The sequence below is a fragment of the Triticum urartu genome, chromosome 1A (assembly GCF_056163025.1).
Source record: "Triticum urartu cultivar PI428250 chromosome 1A, HENAU_Tu73, whole genome shotgun sequence".
Taxonomy (NCBI): domain Eukaryota; kingdom Viridiplantae; phylum Streptophyta; class Magnoliopsida; order Poales; family Poaceae; genus Triticum; species Triticum urartu.
In genome coordinates this window covers 347,612,968-347,640,117 of record NC_141873.1, presented here as the reverse complement: position 1 = coordinate 347,640,117, position 27,150 = coordinate 347,612,968, and the positions used below count along the sequence as shown (strand labels likewise).

General features: G+C 46.2%; 1 protein-coding gene across 1 annotated transcript; it reads right to left on the bottom strand.

Annotated features, from left to right (window-relative positions):
• Positions 1 to 19,191: 19,191 nt before the first annotated feature.
• LOC147991174 (uncharacterized) lies at positions 19,192 to 19,960 on the bottom strand. The gene is made up of 3 exons (XM_087537413.1): positions 19,620 to 19,960; positions 19,459 to 19,532; positions 19,192 to 19,376 (listed from the first exon to the last, which is right to left on the bottom strand). Exons 1-3 carry the CDS (start codon positions 19,958 to 19,960, stop codon positions 19,192 to 19,194), a joined length of 600 nt encoding a protein of 199 aa, XP_087393539.1.
• Between the last annotated feature and the right edge of the window lie 7,190 nt (positions 19,961 to 27,150).

Below are 27,150 nucleotides of genomic sequence, written 5' to 3'. Positions count from 1 at the left end.
CACCTCCTGCGTGCCACTGTGGCAACCCCTTTTTCTATAAAGGGAGGCCCGGGGCGACCAAGAGGAGGATTCAGCTTTTTGGAGCTCCTAATGCCCAGAGCTAGCTCAAGAACAGGAATATACATCCACCAAAGCAGGAGTACGGTTTTACACATCCTCGCGGCCCGAACCTGGATAAACAAACTGTGTACTATCTGTTTGATCCGCTCTTCTCACGACCCCGCGCCCCGCTAACTGTAGTAGGGATTCTTGTGATCCCATAGGTGTCGTTCCCACCGACACCTCTTCTCTTCCTGTATAACGTACTACTAAACTCAGAGTGCAAGTTTTTGTGTGTGGCACGATGGTGCGTGCGAGAAGTCCCGAGAGATAGGTTTAATGCATTAATTGCAATGCATGCATGCATAAAGTACATGCATTGGTCAATTTTCTCTTAATACATGCATGCAATGATTTAATGCACCTTGGAATCTGAACATGTGTTGGGGACAACCAAATTGAGCCTTATAAAATGGAAAAACTTAAGTTTTGAGATAAGCCCTATAAAACCAAAAAGGAGGGAGTAGAAAAAGAAGTACTCCATCCAAGAATAGTGCCGCACTTCGAAACTAGAACCGTCAATAAATTTTGAGCTTGCGTCTCGTCACATTCCAAATTACTCCATGCTATATTGAATTGCAAACCTGTTCACACCGATCACAACCTAAACGGTTTCCCACTTAGGAGCGTATTAGTACTCGGTTATAAATACTAGTATGCCAAGATGACTGCACATTCCTCCTCAACTCCTCATCCACAAAAACAAACAAGTCATTCAGCATCCTTCCCTTGCATCGGCCATGGCCAGCGTGAGTTCTGGGTCAAGAGATTGCCACCAGAGAGAGGAGAGCATGGAAGCGGAAGCACGAGAGATGTCCCGCCTCGCTGCGAGAGTAGCCGACATGTCCCGCCGCGCGGAAGTAGCAGCACAGAGGTCCCGCCGCGCTGCTGAAGCAGCACGGAGGTCCCACCGCGTCGTCGATGCAGCAGACTGGTCCAGCCACGCTGCAGAAGCAGCAGAGATGTCCCGCCGCGCCACGAATGCAGCAGAGATGTCCCGCTGCGCTGCGGCAGCCTGGGAAAATTTCTCGCGGGCAGGCGACAACTGTTACAGGCGCATGCATGCGATCGTGCATAGCCAGATGGATCAGATCTCCGGCTCGGCGTGGTTGCAGGACGACATGATAGCCTCGTTTGAATAGGCTACCGGCATCATCCAGCAACTAAGGGAGGACAATGAGAGGCTCTAGGCCGAGCGTGACCTGTTAAGGGAGAAGATCGTCCGAAGTGCAGACTTGCAGGAGGAGACTAGTGCCTTGTTGAAGAAATTTATGGACGAGAATGACATGCTCCGCAACGAGCGCCAAAGGCTGGTGGAGGAATCCGTGCATGTTCAAAAGCAGCGTCTTGAGGACACGAAAGAGCTCATCGCCGCTCGCCATGGAGACTAGTTTCCTGGTTTCTTTTGATGTAATAATCGGTTTAGGATGTGGATTGTGTCGTCAGTTGTGAAATGTTGGGTTCTAGCGTGGATGTTTGGCCTTTGTTGGCCTCTTGGGATGTTGCGATTTTAATCTGGTAACTTTTAGTCCTTCGTGTTAGGCTGGAGTTGTGCTGAACTTCTTGTGAATTGTGGTGGTTTTCAATAATGAAAATCGAAAGGGGCAAGTCCTTCTTTGATCAAAAAAATTTAATCGTCCTTATATATTCATCAGTCTTGCTATAAGTCATAGTAGATGCTATATAGGTCCGTCGGATCTTACATCAAGATCTGTGCTTTCAGATTTTCTTTTTTCTCTCTTAAATCTCAGTTGAGTGAGACATAGCCACGCCATTAAACAGAGGCTCGGGCGCCATTAATGGAGACCTTGGGAGAGAGGTGGACGGCAGATGGAGGTCAAAAGGCTCTCCTCCCGATAAGCACGCACAGGGGTCTGATCGCATGCCTCTCGTACTCAAATAGCTACCCTGCACGACGCCTCCTAGCTAATAAAAAATGGGGACGCGTGGCGGCACGTAAATGGTACTAGTAAGTAGAACGCCCATGGTTTCAATAATACTTGTGTTTCCGATTGTAACATGACAGCACTAGTTCCAAAATGACTTTGTTGATTGTTAATGTGTGCATCTTCGCAAATCGGACTGCAAATTTACCACAGCATGTTGGTGCCATGACATGGCACCAAGCCAAGTTTCATTATTTTCATGCGTGTTTTGGACTTACAGGAATTAAAAAAAACTAAGTTTCTCAATGTTTCCAACCCAGCCACGACGCCTAGAATTTTGAATTTCATTCCCATTTCTTGCATGGAACCTAGAAATTTACCCGAGGACACACATGTGATTTTTCAACCAACTTTGGTGCACTGGAACATGTGCTTGTATTTCAAATTTGAATTATGCACACAAAGGTGACACGTTCCCTCCCAGAACCACGAGCCTTCTTGAGAGAAGCTCCGATTTGCAAGAAGCTTATACCAAAATTTGTTCCTATTCAGCCAATTTTTTTTACCACGGCATGGTACTACCATGACATGACACCATGCCAAGTTTCATGATTTTAAAACCAAGTTTCTCAATGTTCTTGACCGAGCCACGATGCCCAGATGTTTGAATTTTATTCTCATTTTTTGCATGGGACCTACTCCCTCCTTCCATCTATATAGGGCCTAATGTGTTTTTCAAGACAGCCTTTGACTATTGACAAGATTAATAGCACATGAGATGTATAGTATGAAAATTATATTATTGGAAGCTCCTTTGACATACAAAATTGAAGGTATGCTTTGTGTAAGTTGCATGTCATATATTATTGCTCTAACGTTTGGTCAAAGTTAGCCTCGAAAAACGCATTAGGACCTATATAGATGGAAGGAGGGAGTAGAAATTCACCCGAGGACACAAATGTGATTTTTCAACCAACTTTGGTGCACGGGAGCATGTGCTTGTAGTTCAAATTTGAATTATGCACATTAAATGACAAAAAACTCAATTAATGTGTAAATAAGGCCAAACGAAGCCGGAATAATTCCAAAATTTAACAGGGCACTCATGTAGTTCTATGTTGCCTTTGTAAATAAGCTCAAGGGGGACAATGTATATCGTTTCACACTCATAGGTGGCACGTTCCCTCTCAAAACCACGAGCCTTCTTGAGAGAAGCTTTGGTTTGCAAAAGCTTATACCAAAATCTATTCCTATTCGGCCAATTTTTTTACCACAACGTGGTAGTACCATGACATGACATCCATGCCAAGTTTCATGATTTTCAGACGTGTTTTGGATTTACATGAATTTTAAAACCAAGTTTCTCAATGTTCTCGGCCGAGCCACGATGGCAGATGTTTTAATTTTGTTCTCATTTCTTGCATGGGACCTAGAAATTCACCCGAGGACACAAATGTGATTTTTCGACCAACTTTGGTGCACGAGAGCATGTGCTTGTAGTTCAAATTTGACTTATGCACATTAAATGATCAGAAACTCAATTAATGTATAAAAAACACCAAACGAACCCGGAATTATTCCAAAATTTAACAGGGCACTAATGTAGTTCTATGTTTCCTTTGTTAAGAAACTCAAGGGGGGGGGCAGCGTATATTGTTTCACACTCAAAGGTGGCACGTTCCCTCTTAGAACCACGAGCTTCCGAATCAGCCCAATTTTTTACCACAACATGTTAGTGCCATGACATGACACCATGCCAAGTTTCATGATTTCCAGGCGAGTGATTTACATGAATTTAAAATCAAAGTTTCTCGATGTTCTCGGCCGAGTCATGACGCCCAGATGTTTGAATTTCATTCTCATTTCTTCCATGGGACCTAGAAATTCAATCAGGGACACACATGTGATTTTTCAACCCACTTTGGTGCACCGGAGCATGTGCATGCAATTCATATTTAGATTATGCACATTAAAAGTCCAGCAACTCAATTAATGTATAAAAGGGCCAAATGAACCCGAAATAATTCCAAAATTTAACAGGGCAATCATATGGTTCTATGTTGCCTCTATAAATAAAATCAGGGGGAGGCAGCGTATATCGTTTCGCACACAAAGGTGACACATTCCCTCTCGGAACCACGAGGCTTCTTGAGAGAATCTCCGATTTTGCACGAGGCTTATACCAAAACTTGTCCCAATTCAACCAAAAATTATATGTTTGAAAACAGGGTTTAGATTATCCCAAACATCTTGCTACCTAGACCAATAATGTACTATGATTTAATTCAACATAAAATGGATACAAATATTTGAATTGGAGAGCGTATGGTACATGTAGTTCATAGTGAAATATGATTACTTCTATATGTATGTTTTTTGTTATCAAGATAATATTTAAATTATTGTATAACTTGACAACAATCGTATTCAAGTAAGGAAAATTGATTCAAATTTAGTCCATATGGTAGACGACAATATATATGTTCACATGGTGGAGTAAAATGTTCATATATGATGGAATATCAAAATATACGACTACATCAATTATAAACCGCAAGGTCACCTAACGATATATTCGAATTCAACATAACATGGATTCAAAAATTGAAATTCGAGATCATGGCATCTGTAATCATATAAAAAGGGACATTACTCTTTCTTTGGTGGGAATTGATTTGTTTTTTTGTTGTTGTTGAGGGAAGTGTGAATCGATTTGGTACTGTGTAGGGTAATTTTGTTCTTCTGTTTTTTTACATTTTTCTTGTAGTTTTTTTAATGGCATCTATAGCAATATAGTAAAAGGGGACATGACTCTCTTGTGTCTTGTATGAATTGTTTTTTACACGTTAAGTTTGTCCTGCCGAACAAGGAATCCGCACCTTGTTATCCTGAAATTTTCAAGCTCGAGTATCTTTTGTCTCACCTGCTTTGAAACTCCCGCTTCTTCAACCCGCGCCGCACCTTGTTATCCTGAAATTTGGACGCGCGTGAGAACTCCCTCCTCATTCGAAATCGCTCCCGCAGCCTAGACACGTGAAATCCCACTTCTACCCCTCAACCTAAAATGAAGTTCCACGTCGCGGTGACAAAACCGGTGGGGGTACGCTGGTAACTTACCCTACATTTCGGACAAGCGCGTCCCTAAGCTTGGCTCACCCCTCCCCCCTTCGCCCCCCATTCGTACACCGAGGCCGCCAAAACCCGCGAAACCCCATGCTCCTCCATCGGCCTCCCGACCGCCGCCCAGCCGGAGACTCTTCCCCGACTATGTCGTCCACCGCAACAGCTCGCCGTTCCTCATCCACCGCACCGGATGAGCATCCGTTGTCCATCTCGTCGTCCCGCCGGATCAGCCGCCCCATCCTCCACCTCCAAGGAGCTGCGCCAACGTTCCCCTCGTCTATCGCGCCACCTCAATCACCACAGCGCCATCTTGACCTGCCCCACCGGAACCGCAACACCCTCACCAATTCCTCCGATGAAGCCGAGGCCAACTCGGCGCCACCAAGGAGGTTCTGCACTCACCGCTGCATTTTATCTTTTATTCGACCTCACGGGGCTGCCGGTGCTCGATACCGGGCAGACATGGCGTGTCTCCATCGACGGCGCCGTCGCCGGCCACATCATCCACGGCGTCTCTCCCCCATGTCGTTGCTTCCTCGGCGGCGACTTCCACAACGGCACTAGCTGCAGCTGCTCCCGCTCTCGCTCGTGCTGCGGCTCTGTTCTTGTTGTCGGTCGCGCTGTTGCACTGCTCCTGCTTTCGTTCGTGCTGCTGCTCTGCTCTTGCTCTCTCTTACACTGCTGCTGCTGCTGCTGCACGACCTCCGGCAACTATAGGAGTTGCTGCTTTAGCACTCACTCGCGGTGCTACTGCACGACTTGCTCTCTGCTAGTGTGTTCCCTGCTCGAGCGTCTGCTGATTTAGATCACTGCTTCTCTGCTACTAGTGCTCCAACGCCCTAAACATCTATTGCAATTCTCTGTTACTAGTTCAATCAGTTTCGACAGTAAAATTCAGTTTCGACTGTGAAGTTCATTTTCTTCAGTTAAGTTCAAGGTGAACAGTACTTACAACATCTGTCGGAGCAGCCGTGGCGCGTCTGATGCATTTTACATCTAGCCCTTTTTGGTGATGTATTTTACATCATCTATTGCAGATGATATTAGGGTCCCACTTCAGATTAACGTTTTCTGTCTTGTCATGCTTCAGCCTCGTCGCCATATGATACGTCTCCAACGTATCTATAATTTTTGATTGCTCCATGCTATATTATCTACTGTTTTGGGCAATATTGGGCTTTATTATCCACTTTTATATTACTTTTGGGACTAACCTATTAACCGGAGGCCCAGCCCAGATTTGTTGTTTTATGCCTATTTCAGTGTTTTGAAGAAAAGGAATATCAGACGGAGTCGAAGCGGAACGAAATCAACTAGAGAAGTTATTTTCCGAACGAAAGCCACCCGATGGACTTGGACCCTACGTCAAGGAAGGAAGGAGGCGCTCACGAGGGTAGGGGCACGCCCACCCCCTGGGGCGCGCCCCCCTGCCTCGTGGGGCCCTCGTGGCTCCCCTGACGTACTTCTTCCGCCTATGTAACTCCACGTACCCTAAAACTTCCAGAACAGACAATAGATCGGGAGTTCCGCCGCCAGAAGCCTCCGTAGCTACCGAAAACCAATCTAGACCCGTTCCGGCACCCTGCCGGAGGGGGAATCCTTCTCCGGTGTCCATCTTCATCATCCCGGTGATCTCCATGATGAGGAGGGAGTAGTTCTCCCTCGGGGCTGAGGGTATGTACCAGTAGCTATGTGTTTGAACTCTCTCTCTCTCTCGTGTTCTTGATTTGGCACGATCTTGATGTATTGCGAGCTTTGCTATTATAGTTGGATCTTATGTTTCTCCTCCCCCTCTTCTCTCTTGTAATGAATTGAGTTTCCCCTTTGAAGTAATCTTATCGGATTGAGTCTTTAAAGATTTGAGAAAACTTGATGTATGTCTTGCCATGGATATCTATGGTGACAATGGGATATCACATGATTCACTTGATGTATGTTTTGGTGATCAACTTGCGGGTTTCGCCATGAACCTATGCATAGGGGTTGGCGCATGTTTTCGTCGTGATTCTCCAGTAGGAACTTTGGGGCAGTCTTTGAGGTCCTTTGTGTTGGTTGAATAGATGAATCTGAGATTGTGTGTTGCATATCATATAATCATACCCACGAATACTTGAGGTGACATTGGAGTATCTAGGTGACATTAGGGTTTTGATTGATTTGTGTCTTAAGGTGTTATTCTAGTACGAACTCTAGGGCTATTTGTGACACTTATAGGAATAGCCCAACGGATTGATTTGGAAGAATAACTTTGAGGTGGTTTCGTACCCTACCATAATCTCTTCGTTTTTTCTCTGTTATTAGTGACTTTGGAGTGACTCTTTGTTGCATGTTGAGGGATTGTTATGTGATCCAATTATGCTATTATTGTTGAGAGGACTTACACTAGTGAAAGTATGAACCCTAGGCCTTATTTCTACGCATTGCCATACCGTTTATGCTCACTTTTATCACTTGTTACCTTGCTGTTTTTATAATTTCAGATTACAAATACCTTTATCTACCATCCATATACCACTTGTATCACCATCTCTTCGCCGAACTAGTGCACCTATACAATTTACCATTGTATTGGGTGTGTTGGGGACACAAGAGACTCTTTGTTATTTGGTTGCAGGGTTGCTTGAGAGAGACCATCTTCATCCTACACCTCCTACGGATTGATAAACCTTAGGTCATCCACTTGAGGGAAATTTTCTACTATCCTACAAACCTCTGCACTTGGAGGCCCAACAACGTCTACAAGAAGAAGGTTGTGTAGTAGACATCAAGCTCTTTTCTGGCGCCATTGCCAGGGAGGTGAGTGCTTGAATGTATGCCTTTAGATCTTGCAATCGAGTCTTTAGTTTCTTGTTTTATCACTAGTTTAGTCTTTAAAAGAAAATTACAAACAAAAAAATGGAATTAAGTTTGTCTCATACGCTTCACCTTTTTAATATCTTTCGTGAGTATGATGGAAAGGATAATTGTGCTCAAGTGCTAGAAGAAGAAATCTATAGAATGTTTGGCACTAAATATTTGAATGATGAGCATGATTGCAATGTTGTTAGTATGAATTCCTTGAATATCCATGATGCTAATGATACGCAAAGCCACAAGCTTGGGGAAGCTATGTTTGATGAAGATGATATTTTTTGTCCCCCATGCTTTGATGAGCAAATTTATTATGATGAAAGCATGCCTCCTATCTATGATGATTATTGTGATGACACATATGCTTTAAAGAACAATGATAACCATGAAACTTGTCATCATGATCCTAATTTTCAATCACATGATAGTTATTTTGTTGAGTTTGGTCCCACTATTATTCATGAGAAGAATTTTGCTTGTGTGGAGAGTAGTAAATTTTCTATGCTTGTAGATCATGAAAAGAATGCTTTAGGTGCTGGTTATATTGTTGAACTCATTCATGATTCTACTGAAAATTATTATGAGGGAGGAACATATGCTTGTAGGGATTGCAATAATATCAAGTTTCCTCTCTATGTGCTTAAAAATTTGAAGTTATGCTTGTTTTACCTTCCTATGCAAGTTGATTCTTGTTCCCACATGTTGTTTGCTCAAAAAATCCCTATTCATAGGAAATATGTTAGATTTAAATGTGCTAGTCATATTCTTCGTGATGCTCTATTTATGTTTCAATTCTTATCCTTTATGTGAGCATCATTGAAATCATCATGCCTAGCTAGGGGCATTAGAGCGCTTGTTGGGAGGCAACCCAATTTTATTTTAGTTCCTTGCTTTTTGTTCCTGTTTAGTAATAAATAATTCATCTAGACTCTGTTTAGATGTGGTTTTATGCTTTTAATTAGTGTTTGTGCCAAGTAGAACCTTTGGGAAGACTTGGGTGAAGTCTTGTTGATCATGCTGTAAAAAACAGAAACTTTAGTGCTCACGAGAATTGCTGCCTTTTTTATTTGGAGAGTGCTATTTAGTTAATTCTTTTTGAAGATGATTAATAGAAAAATTCCTCAGGTCCAGCAATTTATTTGAGAATTTTACAAGTTCCATAAGTATATGTTTGGTCCAGATTACTACAGACTGTTCTGTTTTTGACAGATTCTGTTTTCGATGTGTTGTTTACTTATTTTGATGAATCTATGGCTAGTAAAATAGTTTATAAACCATAGATAAGTTGGAATACAGTAGGTTTAACACCAATATCAATAAAGAATGAGTTCATTACAGTACCTTTAAGTGGTGATTTACTTTCTTATACTAACAGAGCTTACGAGTTTTCTGTTAAGTTTTGTGTTGTGAAGTTTTCAAGTTTTGGGTAAGGATTCGATGGACTATGGAATAAAGAGTGCCAAGAGCCTAAGCTTGGGGATGCCCATGGCACCCCAAGGTAATATTCAAGGATATCCAAGAGCCTAAGCTTGGGGATGCCCCGGAAGGCATCCCCTCTTTATTCCTCGTTCATCGGTAACTTTACTTGGAGCTATATTTTTATTCGCCACATGATATGTGTTTTGCTTGGAGCGTCATTTTATTTTGCTTTGCTTGATGTTTGAATAGAATACCAAGATATGAAATTATTAAATGTTAGAGAGTCTTCACATAGTTGCATAATTATTCGACTACTCATTGATCTTCACTTATATCTTTCGGATTAGTTTGTTATATGCTCTAGTGCTTCACTTATATCTTTTAGAGCATGGTGGTAGTTTTATTTTGAAGAAATAGATGAAATCTCATGCTTCAGTTAGATTATTTTGAGAGTCTTAAATAGCATGGTAATTTTCTTAAAATCCTATTATGCTAGGTATTCAAGAATAATAAAATTCTCTTATGAGTGTGTTGAATACTAAGAGAAGTTTGATGCTTGATGATTGTTTTGAGATATGGAGATGGTGATATTAGAGTCATGCTAGTTGAGTAGTTGTGAATTTGAGAAATACTTGTGTTGAAGTTTGTGATTCCCGTAGCATGCACGTATGGTGAACCGTTATCTGATGAAGTCGGAGCATGATTTATTTATTGATTTTCTTCCTTATGAGTGGCGGTCGGGGACGAGCGATGGTCTTTTCCTACCAATCTATCCCCCTAGGAGCATGAGCGTAGTACTTTGTTTTGATAACTAAAAGATTTTTTCAATAAGTATGTGAGTTCTTTATGACTAATGTTGAGTCCATGGATTATACGCACTCTCACCCTTCCACCGTTGTTAGCCTCTCTAGTACCGCGCAACTTTCGCCGGTACCATAAACCCACCATTTACCTTCCTCAAAACAGCCACCATACCTACCTATTATGGCATTTCCATAGCCATTCCGAGATATATTGCCATGTAACTTTCCATCATTCCGTTCATCATGACACATTCATCATTGTCATATTGCTTAGCATGATCATGAGGTTGACATAGTATTTGTGGCAAAGCCACTGTTCATAATTCTTTCATACTTGTCACTCTTGATTCATTGCATATCCCGATACACCGCCGAAGGCATTCATATAGAGTCATACTTTGTTCTAGTATCGAGTTGTATCATTGAGATGTAAATAAATAGAAGTGTGATGATCATCATTCAATAGAGCATTGTCCCAAAAAAAGAGAAAGGCCATTAAAAAGGCCAAATAAAAAAAGGCCAAAAAAGGCCAAATAAAAAAATAAAAGGTACAATGCTACTATCCTTTTTCCACACTTGTGCTTCAAAGTAGCACCATGATCTTCATGATAGAGAGCCTCCTATGTTGTCACTTTCATATACTAGTGGGAATCTTTTATTATAGAACTTGGCTTGTATATTCCAATGATGGGCTTCCTCAAAATGCCCTAGGTCTTCGTGAGCAAGCGAGTTGGATGCACACCCACTTAGTTTCTTTTCGAGCTTTCATACACTTATGACTCTAGTGCATCCGTTGCATATCAATCCCTACTCACTCACATTGATATCTATTGATGGGCATCTCCATAGCCCGTTGATACGCCTAGTCAATGTGAGACTATCTTCTCCCTCTTTGTCTTCTCCACAACCACCACTCTATTCCACCTATAGTGCTATATCCATGGCTCACGCTCATGTATCGCGTGAAGATTGAAAAAGTTTGAGAACATCAAAAAGTATGAAACAATTGCTTGGCTTGTCATCGGGGTTGTGCATGATTTAAATACTTTGTGTGGTGAAGATGGAGCATAGCCAGACTATATGATTTTGTAGGGATAGCTTTCTTTGGCCATGTTATTTTTAGAAGACATAATTGCTTAGTTAGTGTGCTTGAATTATTTTTGTTTCTATGTCAATATGAACTTTTGTCTTGAATCTTATGAATCTGAATATTCATATCACAAGTAAGAAGAATTACATTTAAATTATGCCAACTAGCATTCCACATCAAAAATTATCTTTTTATCATTTACCTACTCGAGGACGAGCATGAATTAAGCTTGGGGATGCTGATACGTCTCCAACGTATCTATAATTTTTGATTGCTCCATGCTATATTATCTACTATTTTGGGCAATATTGTGCTTTATTATCCACTTTTATATTACTTTCGGGACTATCCTATTAACCGGAGGCCCAGCCCAGATTTGCTGTTTTATGCCTATTTCAGTGTTTTGAAGAAAAGGAATATCAGACGGAGTCGAAACGGAACGAAATCAACTAGAGAAGTTATTTTTGGAACGAAAGCCACCCGATGGACTTGGACCCTACGTCAAGGAAGGAAGGAGGAGCTCACGAGGGTAGGGGGCGCGCCCACCCCCCTGGGGTGCGCCCCCCTGCCTCGTGGGGCCCTCGTGGCTCCCCTGACGTACTTCTTTCGCCTATATAACTCCACGTACCCTAAAACTTCCAGAACAGACAATTGATCGGGAGTTCCGCCGCCAGAAGCCTCCGTAGCCATCGAAAACAAATCTAGACCCGTTCCGGCACCCTGACGAAGGGGGAATCCTTCTCCGGTGGCCATCTTCATCATCCCGGTGCTCTCCATGACGAGGAGGGAGTAGTTCTCCCTCGGGGCTGAGGGTATGTACTAGTAGCTATGTGTTTGATCTCTCTCTCTCATGTTCTTCATTTGGCACGATCTTGATGTATCGCGAGCTTTGCTATTATAGTTGGATCTTATGTTTCTCCTCCCCCTCTTCTCTCTTGTAATGAATTGAGTTTCCCCTTTGAAGTAATCTTATCGGATTGAGTCTTTAAAGATTTGAGAACACTTGGTGTATGTCTTGCCGTGGATATCTGTGGTGACAATGGGATATCACGTGATTCACTTGATGTATGTTTTGGTGATCAACTTGCGGGTTCCGCCCATGAACCTATGCATAGGGGTTGGCACATGTTTTCATATAACGTGATTCTCCGGTAGGAACTTTGGGGCACTCTTTGAGGTCCTTTGTGTTGGCTGAATAGATGAATCTGAGATTGTGTGATGCATATCGTATAATCATACCCACGGATACTTGAGGTGACATTGGAGTATCTAGGTGACATTAGGGTTTTGATTGATTTGTGTCTTAAGGTGTTATTTTAGTATGAACTCTAGGGCTATTTATGACACTTATAGGAATAGCCCAACGGATTGATTGGAAAGAATAACTTTGAGGTGGTTTCGTACCCTACCATAATCTCTTCGTTTGTTCTCCGCTATTAGTGAATCTTTGTTGCATGTTGAGGGATAGTTATGTGATCCAATTATGCTATTTGTGTTGAGAGGATTTACACTAGTGAAAGTATGAACCCTAGGCCTTATTTCTATGCATTGCAATACCGTTTACGCTCACTTTTATCACTTGTTACCTTGCTGTTTTTATAATTTCAGATTACAAATACCTTTATCTACCATCCATATACCACTTGTATCACCATCTCTTCGTTGAACTAGTGCACCTATACAATTTACCATTGTATTGGGTGTGTTGGGGACACAAGAGACTCTTTGTTATTTGGTTGCAGGGTTGCTTGAGAGAGACCATCTTCATCCTACGCCTCCTACAGATTGATAAACCTTAGGTCATCCACTTGAGGGAAATTTGCTACTGTCGTACAAACCTATGCACTTGGAGGCCCAACAACGTCTACAAGAAGAAGGTTGTGTAGTAGACATCACCGTACACTTAGCGGAGCTGCTCCAATGATGGAACCATCCATCACAGCGGAGTAGTACCCTCGGCGCTGTTTCCAGAGGCCTCGGATCTTCTTCCCCGCCTCTGACAGTCACACCAGCATCATCACCATCCTCCACATCCAACCCAATGATGCTGACGTCCACAAGGCTATGCCAAAGAGGTTGTACACTCGTTGCATCACTTTGTTTCTCCATTCCTCTGTTCTTCCAATTCATGTGAGCCAAACACCCAGGTTGACTAAAATCCTATGTTTCCAAATGCTCTGTTTTGCACGTGCATTCCTATCCTATTCCTGTGTTTTTCCTGTCCCTGCGTTTATAGAATCCTCCAATTCTAAGGAGCCCTTACAGATTTACTTCATTTTCAGATAGGCATCAAAGAAAACTCTTTGTGTTATGTCCTGCTCCTGCCGTGCTGTCATCCACCCCACCTGAGGTGCACCATCGACAGAAGCGTCCACTGCAGCAGAGATCCCCCCTGCAGACTTCCTTTCACCGCGTCAGATCATCTTCCCCGTTGCCGGCAGCCATGCCAACTGCATTACCATCATCGACTTGAGCAGATGAACCTGAGGACTACACAGTTCCGGAAGAGAGGTCGCAGTATTTCGTGTTTGCTTACGTTATACATTGGTTATTATTACCTACTACTTTATCGTTCAATCTTGAGTTTTGAATTGCCCATGGGTCTCATATCGAGCCAGCAACGAATAGTATCTGTCTAATATCTGGTTCATCTGGGTCTTCTATGTGGTTCATGTTGGGTGGGCAACAAACAATAGATGATCCATTGTCTATCTTTTTAAACTGAAGCTATAATCTACCCGCTATCATTAGTTTTGGATCCATCCACTCGTTTGCTACCATCAGTCTTGATTTTTGCATGCACCCCTTAGGCCTTACAAAATCTAACTATTTTTTATTATGCATGTCAGATATTGTACACAATTGTACTGAACATGTAGAGAAAAAGAGAAGACTGTTGCGTGCGAATATAGTGTCATGCAGACGCCACTCCATGGTGGGCGAAGTGCCCCCCTCCTGCATTTCCAGATTGTATTCCAAAGGAAGATAACTGTTCAGATGGAGATTCAGAAGGAGCCGACCATGCCTGTTTACCACCTGAGGTGTTTGCTCTAACCTGGCATGCTGATGTTGGTCATATCATGCATATGGTGCCTTGCATTGCTTACATTATACATCTTATATGTCATCAGCTTAGTTTAGATTTGCTTTGTGTGAATGCCACATGTTTGGTTTCTATATCATACTCCCACCATTCCTAAATATTTGTCTTTTTAGAGATTTCAACAAGTGACTACATACGGAATAAAATGAGTGAATCTACACTCTAAAATGTGTCTATATACATTCGTATGTGGTAGTCCATTTGAAATCTCTAAAAAGACAAATATTTAGGAACGGAGGGAGTATATGGGAATTATGCAATGCCATCTTCTTTAGCCAGGCATCATATGCGTGAATCATGCAATGCCATCCTGTTTAGCCAGTCATCGTATATGTGAATTGTATCGTGCCATATTTTTTCCATAATGTATTCCATTTGTCAACAATGTTTATACATTCATCTACTCTTCCTGTGCATCAGCCATTTGAGTCGGTCATGGGAAAATCTGGAGTGAAAAGAAGGTCTTCTGAGCAGTCGGTGCTACCCGTCGATGCAGATTTCTTGCTGGTTACAGATAGCTCCTCAGAGGAGGATTCAGAGAGAGATGACTAGTCGTATCCCCCCCAAGGTGCATGCTCTAACTTGGCTGGGTTATATTGATCATATCATGCATATGGTGTCTTGCATTGCCATGCCATCTGCTTAGATTAGACATGCTTTGTGTGAATGCCTCATGTTTGCTTTCTATATCAGATATGTGAATTATGCAATGCCATGTTTTTTAGCCAGTTATCATATATGTGAATTATGCACCGCCATGGAGCCAGGCATCATATATGTGAATTATCTCATGCCATCTTTTTTTCATTACGTATTCCACTTGTCGACAATCTGTGTATATTGAACTACTCTTCATGTGTATCAGCCATTTGAGCCGGTTATGAAAAAAATCTGAAGTGAAAACAAGGTCTCTAGAGCAGGCAATGGTACCTGTTGAAGCATATATCTCGATGGTTACAGGGAGGTCCTCAGCGGAGGATTCAGAGACAGATGACCAGTCCTATATCCCACCCGAGGTGTATGCTCTAAGTTGCAATGTTTATATTTCACATATGATGCATATGGTGTCTTGTATTGCTTAGTTTAGACATCACATGCACAATATTGAATTCTATCTGCTTAGTTTAGAGATCATACATGCGAGTGCCAGCTGCTTAGTATATGAATCAATTATATCATGCCATCCTATATACTTAGACAACATGTATGTGAATTATTTCATCCCAACCTATTTTAGAAAGACATCATATGGTTGTGTCATGTCATCCTGTTTAGGTACTCATCATATGTTGAATTATGCCATTATATCCTGTTAAGGTATCCATCATATATCTGAAACTGTGTCATGCTATCCTGTTTAGTTAGGCATCATATATGTGAAACTGTGTCATGCTGTCCTATTTGGTTAGACAACATATATGTGAATTACCACATCTGTCTATCATACAATGTTTGTACGTTCAATTTCTTTTCTTGTTATCAGCCATTTGAATTGGAGGGGGTTCTTGAACAGGACAGCGGTACTGGCCAGCCACAAGCTCTTGTGCCAGCGGTACTGGCCAGTAACTCGAACAGCAAGTTACTGTGGCTGATAAACACCAGTCCTTTCTTGTGCAACAGCAAGCGCTGGAGGATTTAAGCGCCAAGCAAGAGAAAGTTAATGCTAAGCATCTTTCCAGCATTATGGGTACCCAGGATATTGTTTCTTGAACTCTTCTGAAGTGGTTTCAGTTCTGGACTTGTTTTTGCTGCGGCGTTTATATGCTGCTTTGTTCCCTATATTTGCACTGGTGGCGAACTTTGATGCCCAGTGGATGTAATATGTGTAATAGCCGTGATAGCCTAGCATAAGTTGCTTGCTTATTTATTTCCTTGTTGTCTTGTTTATTTGTTTGCTTGTAGTCAGTGCAGTTCTTTTTCCGCGGTTTGCTAGTGGCTGCAATAACCTATTTTTTAAAACTAGGCCACAATAACCATGGGCTAATATTTACTGTAGTGACACTGGGCCTCCTACGGGCCGTAGAAACAGTGGGCCTTCTCCGGGCCGTAGAAACAGTAGGCCTTCTATGGGCTGTAGAAACAATGGGCTTTCTACGGGCCGTAGAAACAATGGGCCTTCTACGGGTCGTATCATCAATGGGCCTTATACGGGACGTATGATCGATTGGCCAAACATGGGCCAATAACAGGCCGCATTATGGCCGTAAACGGGCCATCGTTAATAGGCTGTATTTGATGACGCTATGAAAATGGCCCAACGTATTAATGTACCACAACCGGGCCGACTATAACCACGGGCTGAATTTGGCCCACAAGCAGAAAATGACAGTAACGGGACGTAAGTAAACAAATGCTGGAAATGAGCCCAAGAATAAATGGGGTCTGAAAAGGCCGAAAGATAACATGGGCTGGAAATGGCCCAACGGAATAACGGGCCGTTAATGGGTATAAAGTGATACACTATTCATTACGGGCCAGTTTCACCAAGGGCCATTAATGGGTGTAAAGTGATACACTGTTCATTACGGGCCAGTTTCACCACGGGCCGTTAATAGGATGGAATCATATTGGATGGCCCAGATGACACTACTGGGCCTAATTCGGATAGGGTGTCACGGGCCTTGGGTTAGCGGGCTGTAAATGGGCTATATGCGAACAGGCCGTTAACAGGCTTTCCATGGGCCAGCCCGCCACCTTTTTACCAAGTCAAACGGGCCGGCCTTTTCACAGGAATGGGCCTCTGTTGGGCCGTGCCACGTGTCGACGTATCATAGGCGCCTTCTGTCCAATGAGTGGATGACATCTGTCCCAACGATGAGCCGACACGTGTTTCCTCCAGCCAATGATGATTTTACACGTGGAAAATCCCCATTGGTCGGGGCTGTTAATGGGTTATCGGATCCAAAACCCGACCCGATAGCTCCACGGCGTTCCGTTACGGTGGATGCCACGTGTCGGTCACCCTTGACGAAAGCACTTCTGTGACGCGCGGTTTATCATCATGGAAGTGCACACTTCCGTGATGATAATTTTGGTAATGTCATGAAACACTTCTATGACAGCACATGTATGACTATCTTGATTCTGTCATAAATTTGTCATGGATGTACATGCATGACAAAAAATGCGACCTACTGTGACAAACACGTATCATCATGGAAGTGTATTTTTTTGTAGCGAAGTCGTGTTTTCTAGTATTGGCAACCTTGATCGTTGTTAGCTTCTCCTCCATAACTTCCTTGCAGTGGACTCAGACTAACGACAGAGCTACATCAGCACCGCAGCGAGCAGATGACTTCTTCCACTCCTGCACTCGGCCAGGGATCGCGTTGAGTCAAGTCATCAAAGACTCGAGGTCATTCTAGGGCGTCTCCTGTGGCCAAAGCGTTGAGTCAATCCGTGACACCGCAACCTTCAGGCGAGCAAGGTAGGCCGTAGCACTGGCAATACGGGATTCCAGTCGGAGCACGTTCATGGCAGCTTCATCACCAACAGGGGAACGGATGGGGTCTAGGACTATCTCGATCCGTCCGATTTCTTCTTCAAAGTTTTGGCAGAATTCTACAAACGCAAAGAAATAATGAGTCGACGGTTGCATGGTGAATCGACGATAGCTAAACTGTCGGGCAAGGAAGAATACCTTCGAGCACAAGGAATAGCTTCTTGGCGAGTGCCCCCAGATAAACTTCCAGATCATTTCTCTTACGAGAAATGCCTTCAATCTTCTCATTCAAAGCCACTTTGTCTTTCTTCAGACGAGTCACTTCTCGGTTGGACTCGTTAAGGGATGTCTTCAACTTGGTGTTTTCTTCCTCCAGCGCACCCACCGAGGCCAGTTTCTTGTCAGCAAGTGCAGTCTTCTCCTGAGCCTCCTTTTGTGCAGTGGCAAGATCGAGGTCCTTTTCGCCAGAGCCTGCTTCATTTTCTCTGAAAGATATGTACTCTGGTCAAACAGAAGAACGAGGAGATGACTTGTGAGTCAGCCAAGATAAACAATCGACCAGTTGTTACCTTCCATACCGGATGTCCCTATCTTTGGCCTTTTGCAAGTTCTGCTTAGCCAGCTCCAAGTCAAGATTGAGTTGTCTCTACTTCTCCTCGAATTCAGAAAATTTGGAGATGAGCTCACAGGATTTCTGAAGCCAATGAATGTTACATCAGTGAACAGAATCAAAAGTTATTTCACTCCCAAGTGAAAAGAATTCTCAGACTACTGCCAAATCAAACATTCAAAAGTAGTCTCGGGGACTACACCTAGTGGGTGCACTAAGCGTGCCCCCACTGGTTCAAGTTACACTCGACATGATCCGTTCAGACCGAGTGAGAAAGTTATGACTCTCAGACCATAGCCGACTGCCCGCAGTTAGCTAAGGTCTCAAGGACTACACCCAGTGGGTGCACTCAGCGTGCCCCCATCGGTTCAAGGACTCAATCGACACAATCTAGTCGACTCAAGAAGAAAAGACTATTTAGCAGTACTATTCAGCAATGAATAAAACACCCAGTAGGTGTACAAATGCAAAAAGCAGACTGACGAAAAGATGTACAAGGAAAATTTTCGGGTAGCATATCCTAACAGAACAAGCGACAAGCTAAGAGTTCAGTTGGTAATCAACCAACCTGGACGTTGCTCCGGAGAGCTGAGCTGGCATCATAAGCAGCTTGACTAGCCCTTCGAACCACCTTTATCTGCTCCATCATAATGCCTGCCTGGCGTATGGCCTCCTTGGCAGCACCCACTTGGTCCTCCAGGATGTGATACGTAGTGAAGATTGGAGACGGTGTATCGGCTGGGATCTGAGCAGTCGATGCCGAATGCTAAGCACTCGACAATGGTACGGCAAAAGTCACAGAAGTTCGCTTGGCATCACCGGTCTCCTGGATCACCGCCTCCGTCACTAGCATCGACTGGGGAACCTTGCCAGTTGATGCCTTCTTACTCCTCTTGGGCCTCAGCGACACATCCTCATCGTCATCTGGAAGATCAATGACATGGGGAGGAGCTGCAAAAAAGAATTAATCGTCAGAATTCAGTCGATCAACAAAATGGCTGAGAAAGCAAAAACAAGTTTGCAGAAGTCATACCCGGGTTAGAAGTGACCATGTCTTCCACATCCTCGCCATCATCCCTGTAAGCAGAAGTCCCAGAAGTAGCAGCTCTGCAAGTTTCAAGATTCACTCGGACAAATGAGAAAGAGAGTCGACAGCATAAGTCCTTGATCAAAAAGTGGGGACAAGACACTTACGCAGAAGCGACAGGGACGTCAATCTTGATCTTGGGTAGGGTCTTCCGAGACTTTGGTTCTGCCACTTTTGGCTGCTTTGGAGCCTTCTCAGTCAGCACAGGGGAAGAGGTCCGAGTGCGCTGGGAAGTCTGTCTGGTCGGCTTAGCTACTTCGCCACGGATACTTGCTGGGTCGTTCTTATGTTTGGAATGCTTTTCGTTGTGAGCTGGTGACTCTACTTCTTCACCACTGCTCGAGTCCTCGCTTTCCTCCTCCTCTTCTTCTCCATCAGACTTCCAATCCATGCTTTCGCCTCCGCTTTCTTCTCCTTCTCGGTACTGCTCTTGCCCCCCGTTCAGCATCGAGTACGTCTCCGTATAAACCTATGAAGCAAAAGAGGTGACAAAAGGGTGGTCGATTCAGTAAACAACTACAAGTTAGAATGAAAAACACTCGGAGATAAGAGACATACCTTGTCTGGTTGGTTGTTGGTGTCGAATGGTAAAACTCTTCGGGGCCCCCTAGGGTTATCCTTGTTCCCTATCATGCTTTGCACCCAATGTGCCACCGTCTTCTCATCAACGTCCTCTGGGTGGATCCGAGTGGAATCCTCAATCCCCAAGTACATCCACATGGAGTGATCATGAGCCTGGAGGGGTTGAATACGTCGACTGAGGAATACCTCGAGCAGATCCATACCAGTCACTCCCTCATGGATCAGCTGAACTACTCGCTCCATCAACATGGACACCTCCACCTTCTTTGTTGGAGTCACTCTCAAGGAAGTAGGTTTCTGGACTCGTGCCAAGGAAAAGGGGGAGACCTGTCGAATTACCAGGGGTCGACTTGTCTTTGTAATAAAACCAAGTCGACTGCCACCCTCTAACTGAGTCAGCGAGAGTCATCATAGGAAAAGCACTTTTCCCCTCATCTGGATACCTAATCCCCCACACATCTGGATCACTGGGGTTTTCTCGTCACTTGGGTTGGCCTTTTTCATAGTCTGCGAGCGGCATGTGAAGATGTGCTTAAACAGACCCCAGTGCGGTCGGCAGCCCAGAAAATTCTCACACAAGGAGACATAGGCCGCAAGGTACGTGATTGTGTTGGGACAGAAATGGTGGAGTTGGGCTCCGAAGAAGTTCGGGAATGCACGGAAAAAGGGATGTGGGGGTAAAGAAAAACCACGGTCGACGTGAGTGGCGAGTAAGATACACTCACCCTCATGAGGCTGTGGCTTAGTTTCATCCCCTGGGAGCCTCCAGGAATCATGCTCAATCAGCACTCTCTCGGCCAGGTCTTTCAAATCATCCAACACGACTGTGGATCGGATCCAGTCGCCCTGAACCCAACCGCGAGGCAAACCAGATCTTGACGATGACCCGCTCCTGCCGGTCTTCTTGCCCTTCCCCTTCGCCGCTGCCTTCTTAGCACGCTCCAGCGATGTCGTCTTGTCCTTCGCCCTCACAGCAAGGAGCGCACGGACGGGAGGCGCGTCGAGGGCGGAAGAGGTAATGGTGGAGAAGCAGGGGAGGAAGAAGGAGAAATTGATGTGCACTATGCAAAATTCCCCAACCCAACGCCTTATATGTAGTCATTTCTGAGTGACTGATGACTGGGCCCGGGAAATCATGTCAAATCCCACAACTGTCGCTCGCTCTGTACATGGCAAAAAAAGGTGGCATAGTGATCGAGGCGCTGTTGCGTAATCCATCCCGATTACTGCGGCCTCCTCTGTCCCGCGCGCTTCCCAAAATTTCGAATCCCGCAAGATCCGGGAACTGCAGAGCAACCTGTCAGACTGAAGATTTATTTCATATCAACACTCGAAGCTTATCAGCAAAAGTTCACTCGACTACTTTAGAATGGATCAAGGCGACTGAAAATGAAGTCAAAGTTGTCGCATAACTCATCAGTCTAAGGAAAATACTTCCGCAGCATGTAACAGAGTCAGGATCAACTTCCACTCCTTTTTCCACTCAAACCCTGAACCATTCGGGGGCTAATGACGAAGACATGTACCTAGGGTAGGGTCATAGGCCTAACCTAGACACCCTCCCCAAGCACACTGGGCTAAAGTCATAGTAAGCATTCGAGGGATACCATCATTCACTTGACCCTAAACACTCCACTCGGAAGACTCAAGTTCACTCGACAAAGGAGTGAACACTCGACCGCGACAAGAATCACTCGACAGCTAGAAGATCTAAGGTCACTCTGTATGGCAACGGTCCAACATTACCTTATAGACTTAATAGTCATTCATGTATCTTTATTGCTGACGTTATCAGTAACGTCCACCTTTATGTACCTTAAACCCTGTGTAATTGAGGACTGGAGGGGTCCGGCGCACTCTATATAAGCCACCCCCTCCTCCGGCACAAGGGTTTGCACCCCCTATAACTTCACGCATATTCCAATCGACTGAGCCTCCGTGCACCGAGATGTAGGGCTATTACTTCCACCACGAAGGGCCTGAACTCGTACATCTTGCGTGCACAATCTCATCGTAGCTAGGATCTTGCCTCTACATTCTTACCCCCTACTTTACTGTCAGACTTAGAACCACGACAACCACCCCTCCCCTTTCCTTCCTATAGGGCCTGGTGTCCAAAGAAGGGGCACACCAGGGGCTGGTCTATCCCCCCTTTGGCCCATTAGGCCCATACACTTACCGGGGGTGTCTGGAACCCCTTCTCGTGACCCGATGACTACCCGGTGCGCTCCGAAACTCTTCTAGTGTCTGAATACCATCATCCTATATATCAATCTTTACCTCTCGGCCATTTAGAGACTCCTCATCATGTCCATGATCTCATCTGGGACTCGGAACTATCGGCATTCTGGGAACGGGGGTACGCAGACTTGCTTGCCTGCGGCCCACGGCGTGGCTCCATCGATGGCCTGGTATGACCCAGCTTCAACATCGACAACTCAAGACCCTTGCGAGGGGGATAACACCAAGATATCCACGTAGGGCGGCCTCCCCAAGCTGGCTCACGAGGAGCAGACGTATCTACGCAAGGTGCACCTAGCGAGGTTCAAATGACGTGAGCCATGACGACCAAGGCCAGGCGGGTGCCAGCTGGCGCTAGTTTCCTCTTTGGTGCTAAGGAGGCAAGTGCAGGCACGGAGTCCCGAGGAATCTAGCAAAGGTTTCCATTCCGATGCAACAAGACCAAGACTGCCAGGACGGTAGGACGAAAGTCATCGCTGAGCCCACCACGGTGTCACGACCAGAGGCTTTTGCACGCATAGACTACTTTTGTCAAGATAGCATGTACTAGTTGTCTCCCTTCAAATTTGGCAGTTGTGGGAACCCTTCCCGCCTTCATTTGGGTAGAGGACCAAGGCCACTATAAATAGGACCTAGCCACCACCACCATAGAGGGGGATAGATGATACAAATCATCCACACACCCACCGGCTCATCGAGCTCAAGAACACCTCTCCTCCTGAGGCTGTTCTCCACTGTACGAGTTCATCCTCAGCCCCTCGAGGCCAATCCACCACAAAGCAGGAGTAGGGTTTTACACCGCAAGGTGGCCCGAACCTGGGTAATTGCTGTGTCCCTTGTCCATTCGGTTCGTCGAGCTAGGTGATGTATACTACACAACCTTCTTGTAGACGTTGTTGGGCCTCCAAGTGCAGAGGTTTGTAGGACAGTAGCAAATTTCCCTCAAGTGGATGACCTAAGGTTTATCAATCCGTGGGAGGTGTAGGATTAAGATGGTCTCTCTCAAGCAACCCTGCAACCAAATAACAAAGAGTCTCTTGTGTCCCCAACACACCCAATACAATGGTAAATTGTATAGGTGCACTAGTTCGGCGAAGAGATGGTGATACAAGTGGTATATGGATGGTAGATAAAGCTTTTTGTAATATGAAAATATAAAAACAGAAAGGTAACTAATGATAAAAGTGAGCACAAACGGTATTGCAATGCGTTGAAACAAGGCGTAGGGTTCATACTTTCACTAGTGCAAGTTATCTCAACAATAATAACATAATTGGATCACATAACTATCCCTCAACATGCAACAAAGAGTCACTCCAAAGTCACTAATAGCGGAGAACAAACGAAGAGATTATGGTAGGGTACGAAACCACCTCAAAGTTATTCTTTCCAATCAATCCGTTGGGCTATTCCTATACGTGTCACAAACAGCCCTAAAGTTCGTACCAGATTAACACCTTAAGACACAAATCAACCAAAACCCTAATGTCACCTAGATACTCCAATGTCACCTCAAGTATCCGTGGGTATGATTATACGATATGCATCACACAATCTCAGATTCATCTATTCAACCAACACATAGAACCTCAAAGAGTGCCCTAAAGTTTCTACCGGAGAGTCAAGACGAAAACGTGTGCCAACCCTATGCATAGGTTCATGGGAGGAACCCGCAAGTTGATCACCAAAACATACATCAAGTGGATCAATAGAATACCTCATTGTCACCACGGGTATCCCACGCAAGACATACAACAAGTGTTCTCAAATCCTTAAAGACTCAATCCGATAAGATAACTTCAAAGGGAAAACTCAATCCATTACAAGAGAGTAGAGGGGGAGAAACATCATAAGATCCAACTATAATAGCAAAGCTCGTGATACATCAAGATCGTACCACCTCAAGAACATGGGAGAGAGAGAGATCAAACACATAGCTACTGGTACATACCCTCAGCCCCGAGGGAGAACTACTCCCTCCTCGTCATGGAGAGCACCGGGATGATGAAGATGGGCACCGGAGAAGGATTGCCCCCTCCGACAGGGTGTCAGAACGGGTCTAGATTGGTTTTCGATGGCTACGGAGGCTTCTGGTGGCGGAACTCCTGATCTCTTGTGCTCCTCGATGTTTTTAGGGTATATGGGTATATATAGGAGGAAGAAGTACGTCGGTGGACCTCCGGGCTGTCCACGAGGCAGGGGGGCGCGCCCCCACCCTCGTGGGCAGCCCGGGACTCTCGTGGTCCAACTCCGATACTCCGTGGGCTTCTTCTGGTCCGAAAATAAGTTCCGTGAAGTTTCAGGTCAATTGGAGATATATAGGCGGAAGAAGTACGTCAGGGGAGCCACGAGGGGCCCACGAGGGTGGAGGGCGTGCCCAGGGGGGTGGGTGCGCCCCCTGCCTCGTGGCTTCCTTGAGGCGAAGGCTGCTTGGGATGCAGCCCTGGGAGAGGTGGTCGACGTCCGTGGTCGCTGCAAGGTGCTGGAGGACGAACTGAGGGCCCGCGGGATCAGCTCGCGAAAGAGGTTCCCCTTCGCCAAGAGGAGGAAGAAGGCGTGAAGGCTCGCGAGGCGGCTGTCGAGGGCCGGGAGGCCAAGCTCAAGAAACGTCGAGAGCAGGAATTGGGGCGAGGAAGGCCGAGCTGGACGGCAAGGCCCTAGTCCTCCCCGAAGACTGTGCGGCCTTCATGGAGCTGGAGGCGAAAGCTCGCTCCTCGCTGAGGACGCTTTACGACAGCGGCCTGGAGAGCCCGCTGGCCGGCGCCGAGGACGGCCCCGCCAAGCTGCTTCCCTTCTTGGTCCACGCTCTTGAAGATGTCTCCCTTGGCCTCGGCCCCACGGCCGAGGCCGAGGCGCGTGTTCTGTCTTCTGCAGCACTGACGCGGGTTCTCACCCACATCCACCTTCGCGATCCCGGGTTTGACCTTGACAGCCTACTGGAGCCCGTGAGCGGCAAGCGTGCGGCGGCGGCTGCCGAGGCCGTGAAGGGTCGCGCAGAGGCTCTGCTGGGGAAGTTTCGGGCCTTCAGAACCAAGCCGGAGCAAGGCGCTGTCGACCCCGCTGCTCCTTGAGGCGAACCCACGCCGCGTTGCTCCCCCGCCACCAAGTGACTCCATCATGGCTCATGTCCTGCTTTTGATTCCTGCACATGTATCATGCCTCGGGGAGGTGTTTAAACTTGCGCCTGATATTGGGATAACAGTGTGGACTGTAATATTTGCTTTCGAATTCCTTTGAAGTTTGTGCTTTTCCTTCCTACTTGCTTATGTTCTACGCCGGCAGAGCCCGGCCCCGCGCGTACCTCACCCAGCAGTAGCCCCGACCGAAAACCAGGACGGGACCAAGGAGTGAGGGGCTACGTGACAAGTTAGGCTCCTAAGTCGCGATGCTCAGGAGTCCCCCTTGGTGCACGAACAGCAAGTAGGGAGGTGTGATGTGGGTGGATCCACCGTTCTACGTCTGCAGAGCCCGGCCACGCACGTACCTCACCCAGCAATAGCCCCGACCGGAAACCAGGACGGGACCAAAGGAGTGAGGGGCTACGTGACCAGTTAGGCCCCTGAGTCACGATGCTCAGGAGTCGCCCTTGACGCTCAAACGACCTTCATACCTTGGCTCCGCTCGGGGAGAGGCGCGCGACGAACCAGGCCCGTGGGGACTTGGCTGGGCGGCGTGCGTCTGGGCGTGACCCTGGCGTAGCCCCCGTGCCCAGCCCCCTCGCGCGGCACTCCCAAGGGGAGGCATTGCGATGAGGCTAGACACTGAGCACTGGGCTCCCTGAGGTTGATGCGGCTAGGAGGCCACCCTCAGTTGTTTATCACCAGCGCGGAGCATAGCGCTTCCGTATGAGTACGGGCATAGCCGCTCCTCGACAGTGTCGTCAGCCAGCGCGGAGCATGGTGCTTCCACTGGTGCGTGGGAGGGGCCCCCCTCCGGGAGGAGCCCCCGGGGCATGTACAGCCCCGCCCTGACACGTGGCTGGCACGGTAGGGCCTGGCGAGGTGTATCTAGGCACCCGTGAGCCAGCGCGGGACTCACGGGGCCCTACCTCTAGGCGGGTTGCGCCTGGCACTGGGCCTTATCTTGTGATGTGTCCCTGCAAATTTGGTTAGATGTCGGCACTCTACGTCCTCGGGTCCCGGCCCTCGAGCTGGTCTCAGCCGTCGCTGGTATGCCAGGTCGCGATGCCGTGGTCAAGGCCAGAGGGTGAGGGCTGGAGAGCCAGTAAGAGCCCTGAGTCACGATGCTCAGGTACCCCCCCTTTAACGTGCAAGTGGTCAACATGGAGAAGAGGAGGCGCAAGGACCGACATCAAATAATCAAGCATGGCAGTTCTAACGCATAACCGGAAATGAACGCAAATGGGGTACATGCCGCTGAGCCTGGCCCGAGCGGCTTGGGGATCATGCAGCCCGAGGGGCGCCCCCAACAAGGTAAGCTAACGACGTGGAATAAAAAGGATACACGCCGCAGGGATGGACCCACGCGGCCTGGGAATAATGCAGCCCTGGGGGCACTCCCAACTGGAAGTGAAACTTGAAAGATGTCACCTGATGACGCTGAAGACGAAAGGGTGTTGGTGTAGCCGGCTCGGTGGGCTGCGGGAGCCGATCCTCATGAGCCCCCAGGCCCAGGGGCCTCGGGAGGCTCCGGAGGCGCTGGCGGTTCCTCGCGGGCCATCTTCATCTCCGCCAGGGCTGCAGAGCACCTGGCCTCTTGCGCCTCCGTGATGCCCCTCATGAGGCGCTGGTACGCGTCAGCCGCGCTCGGCAAGCCGTAAGGCATGCGAACGTAGCTGTGGGGTGGACCTCCGCA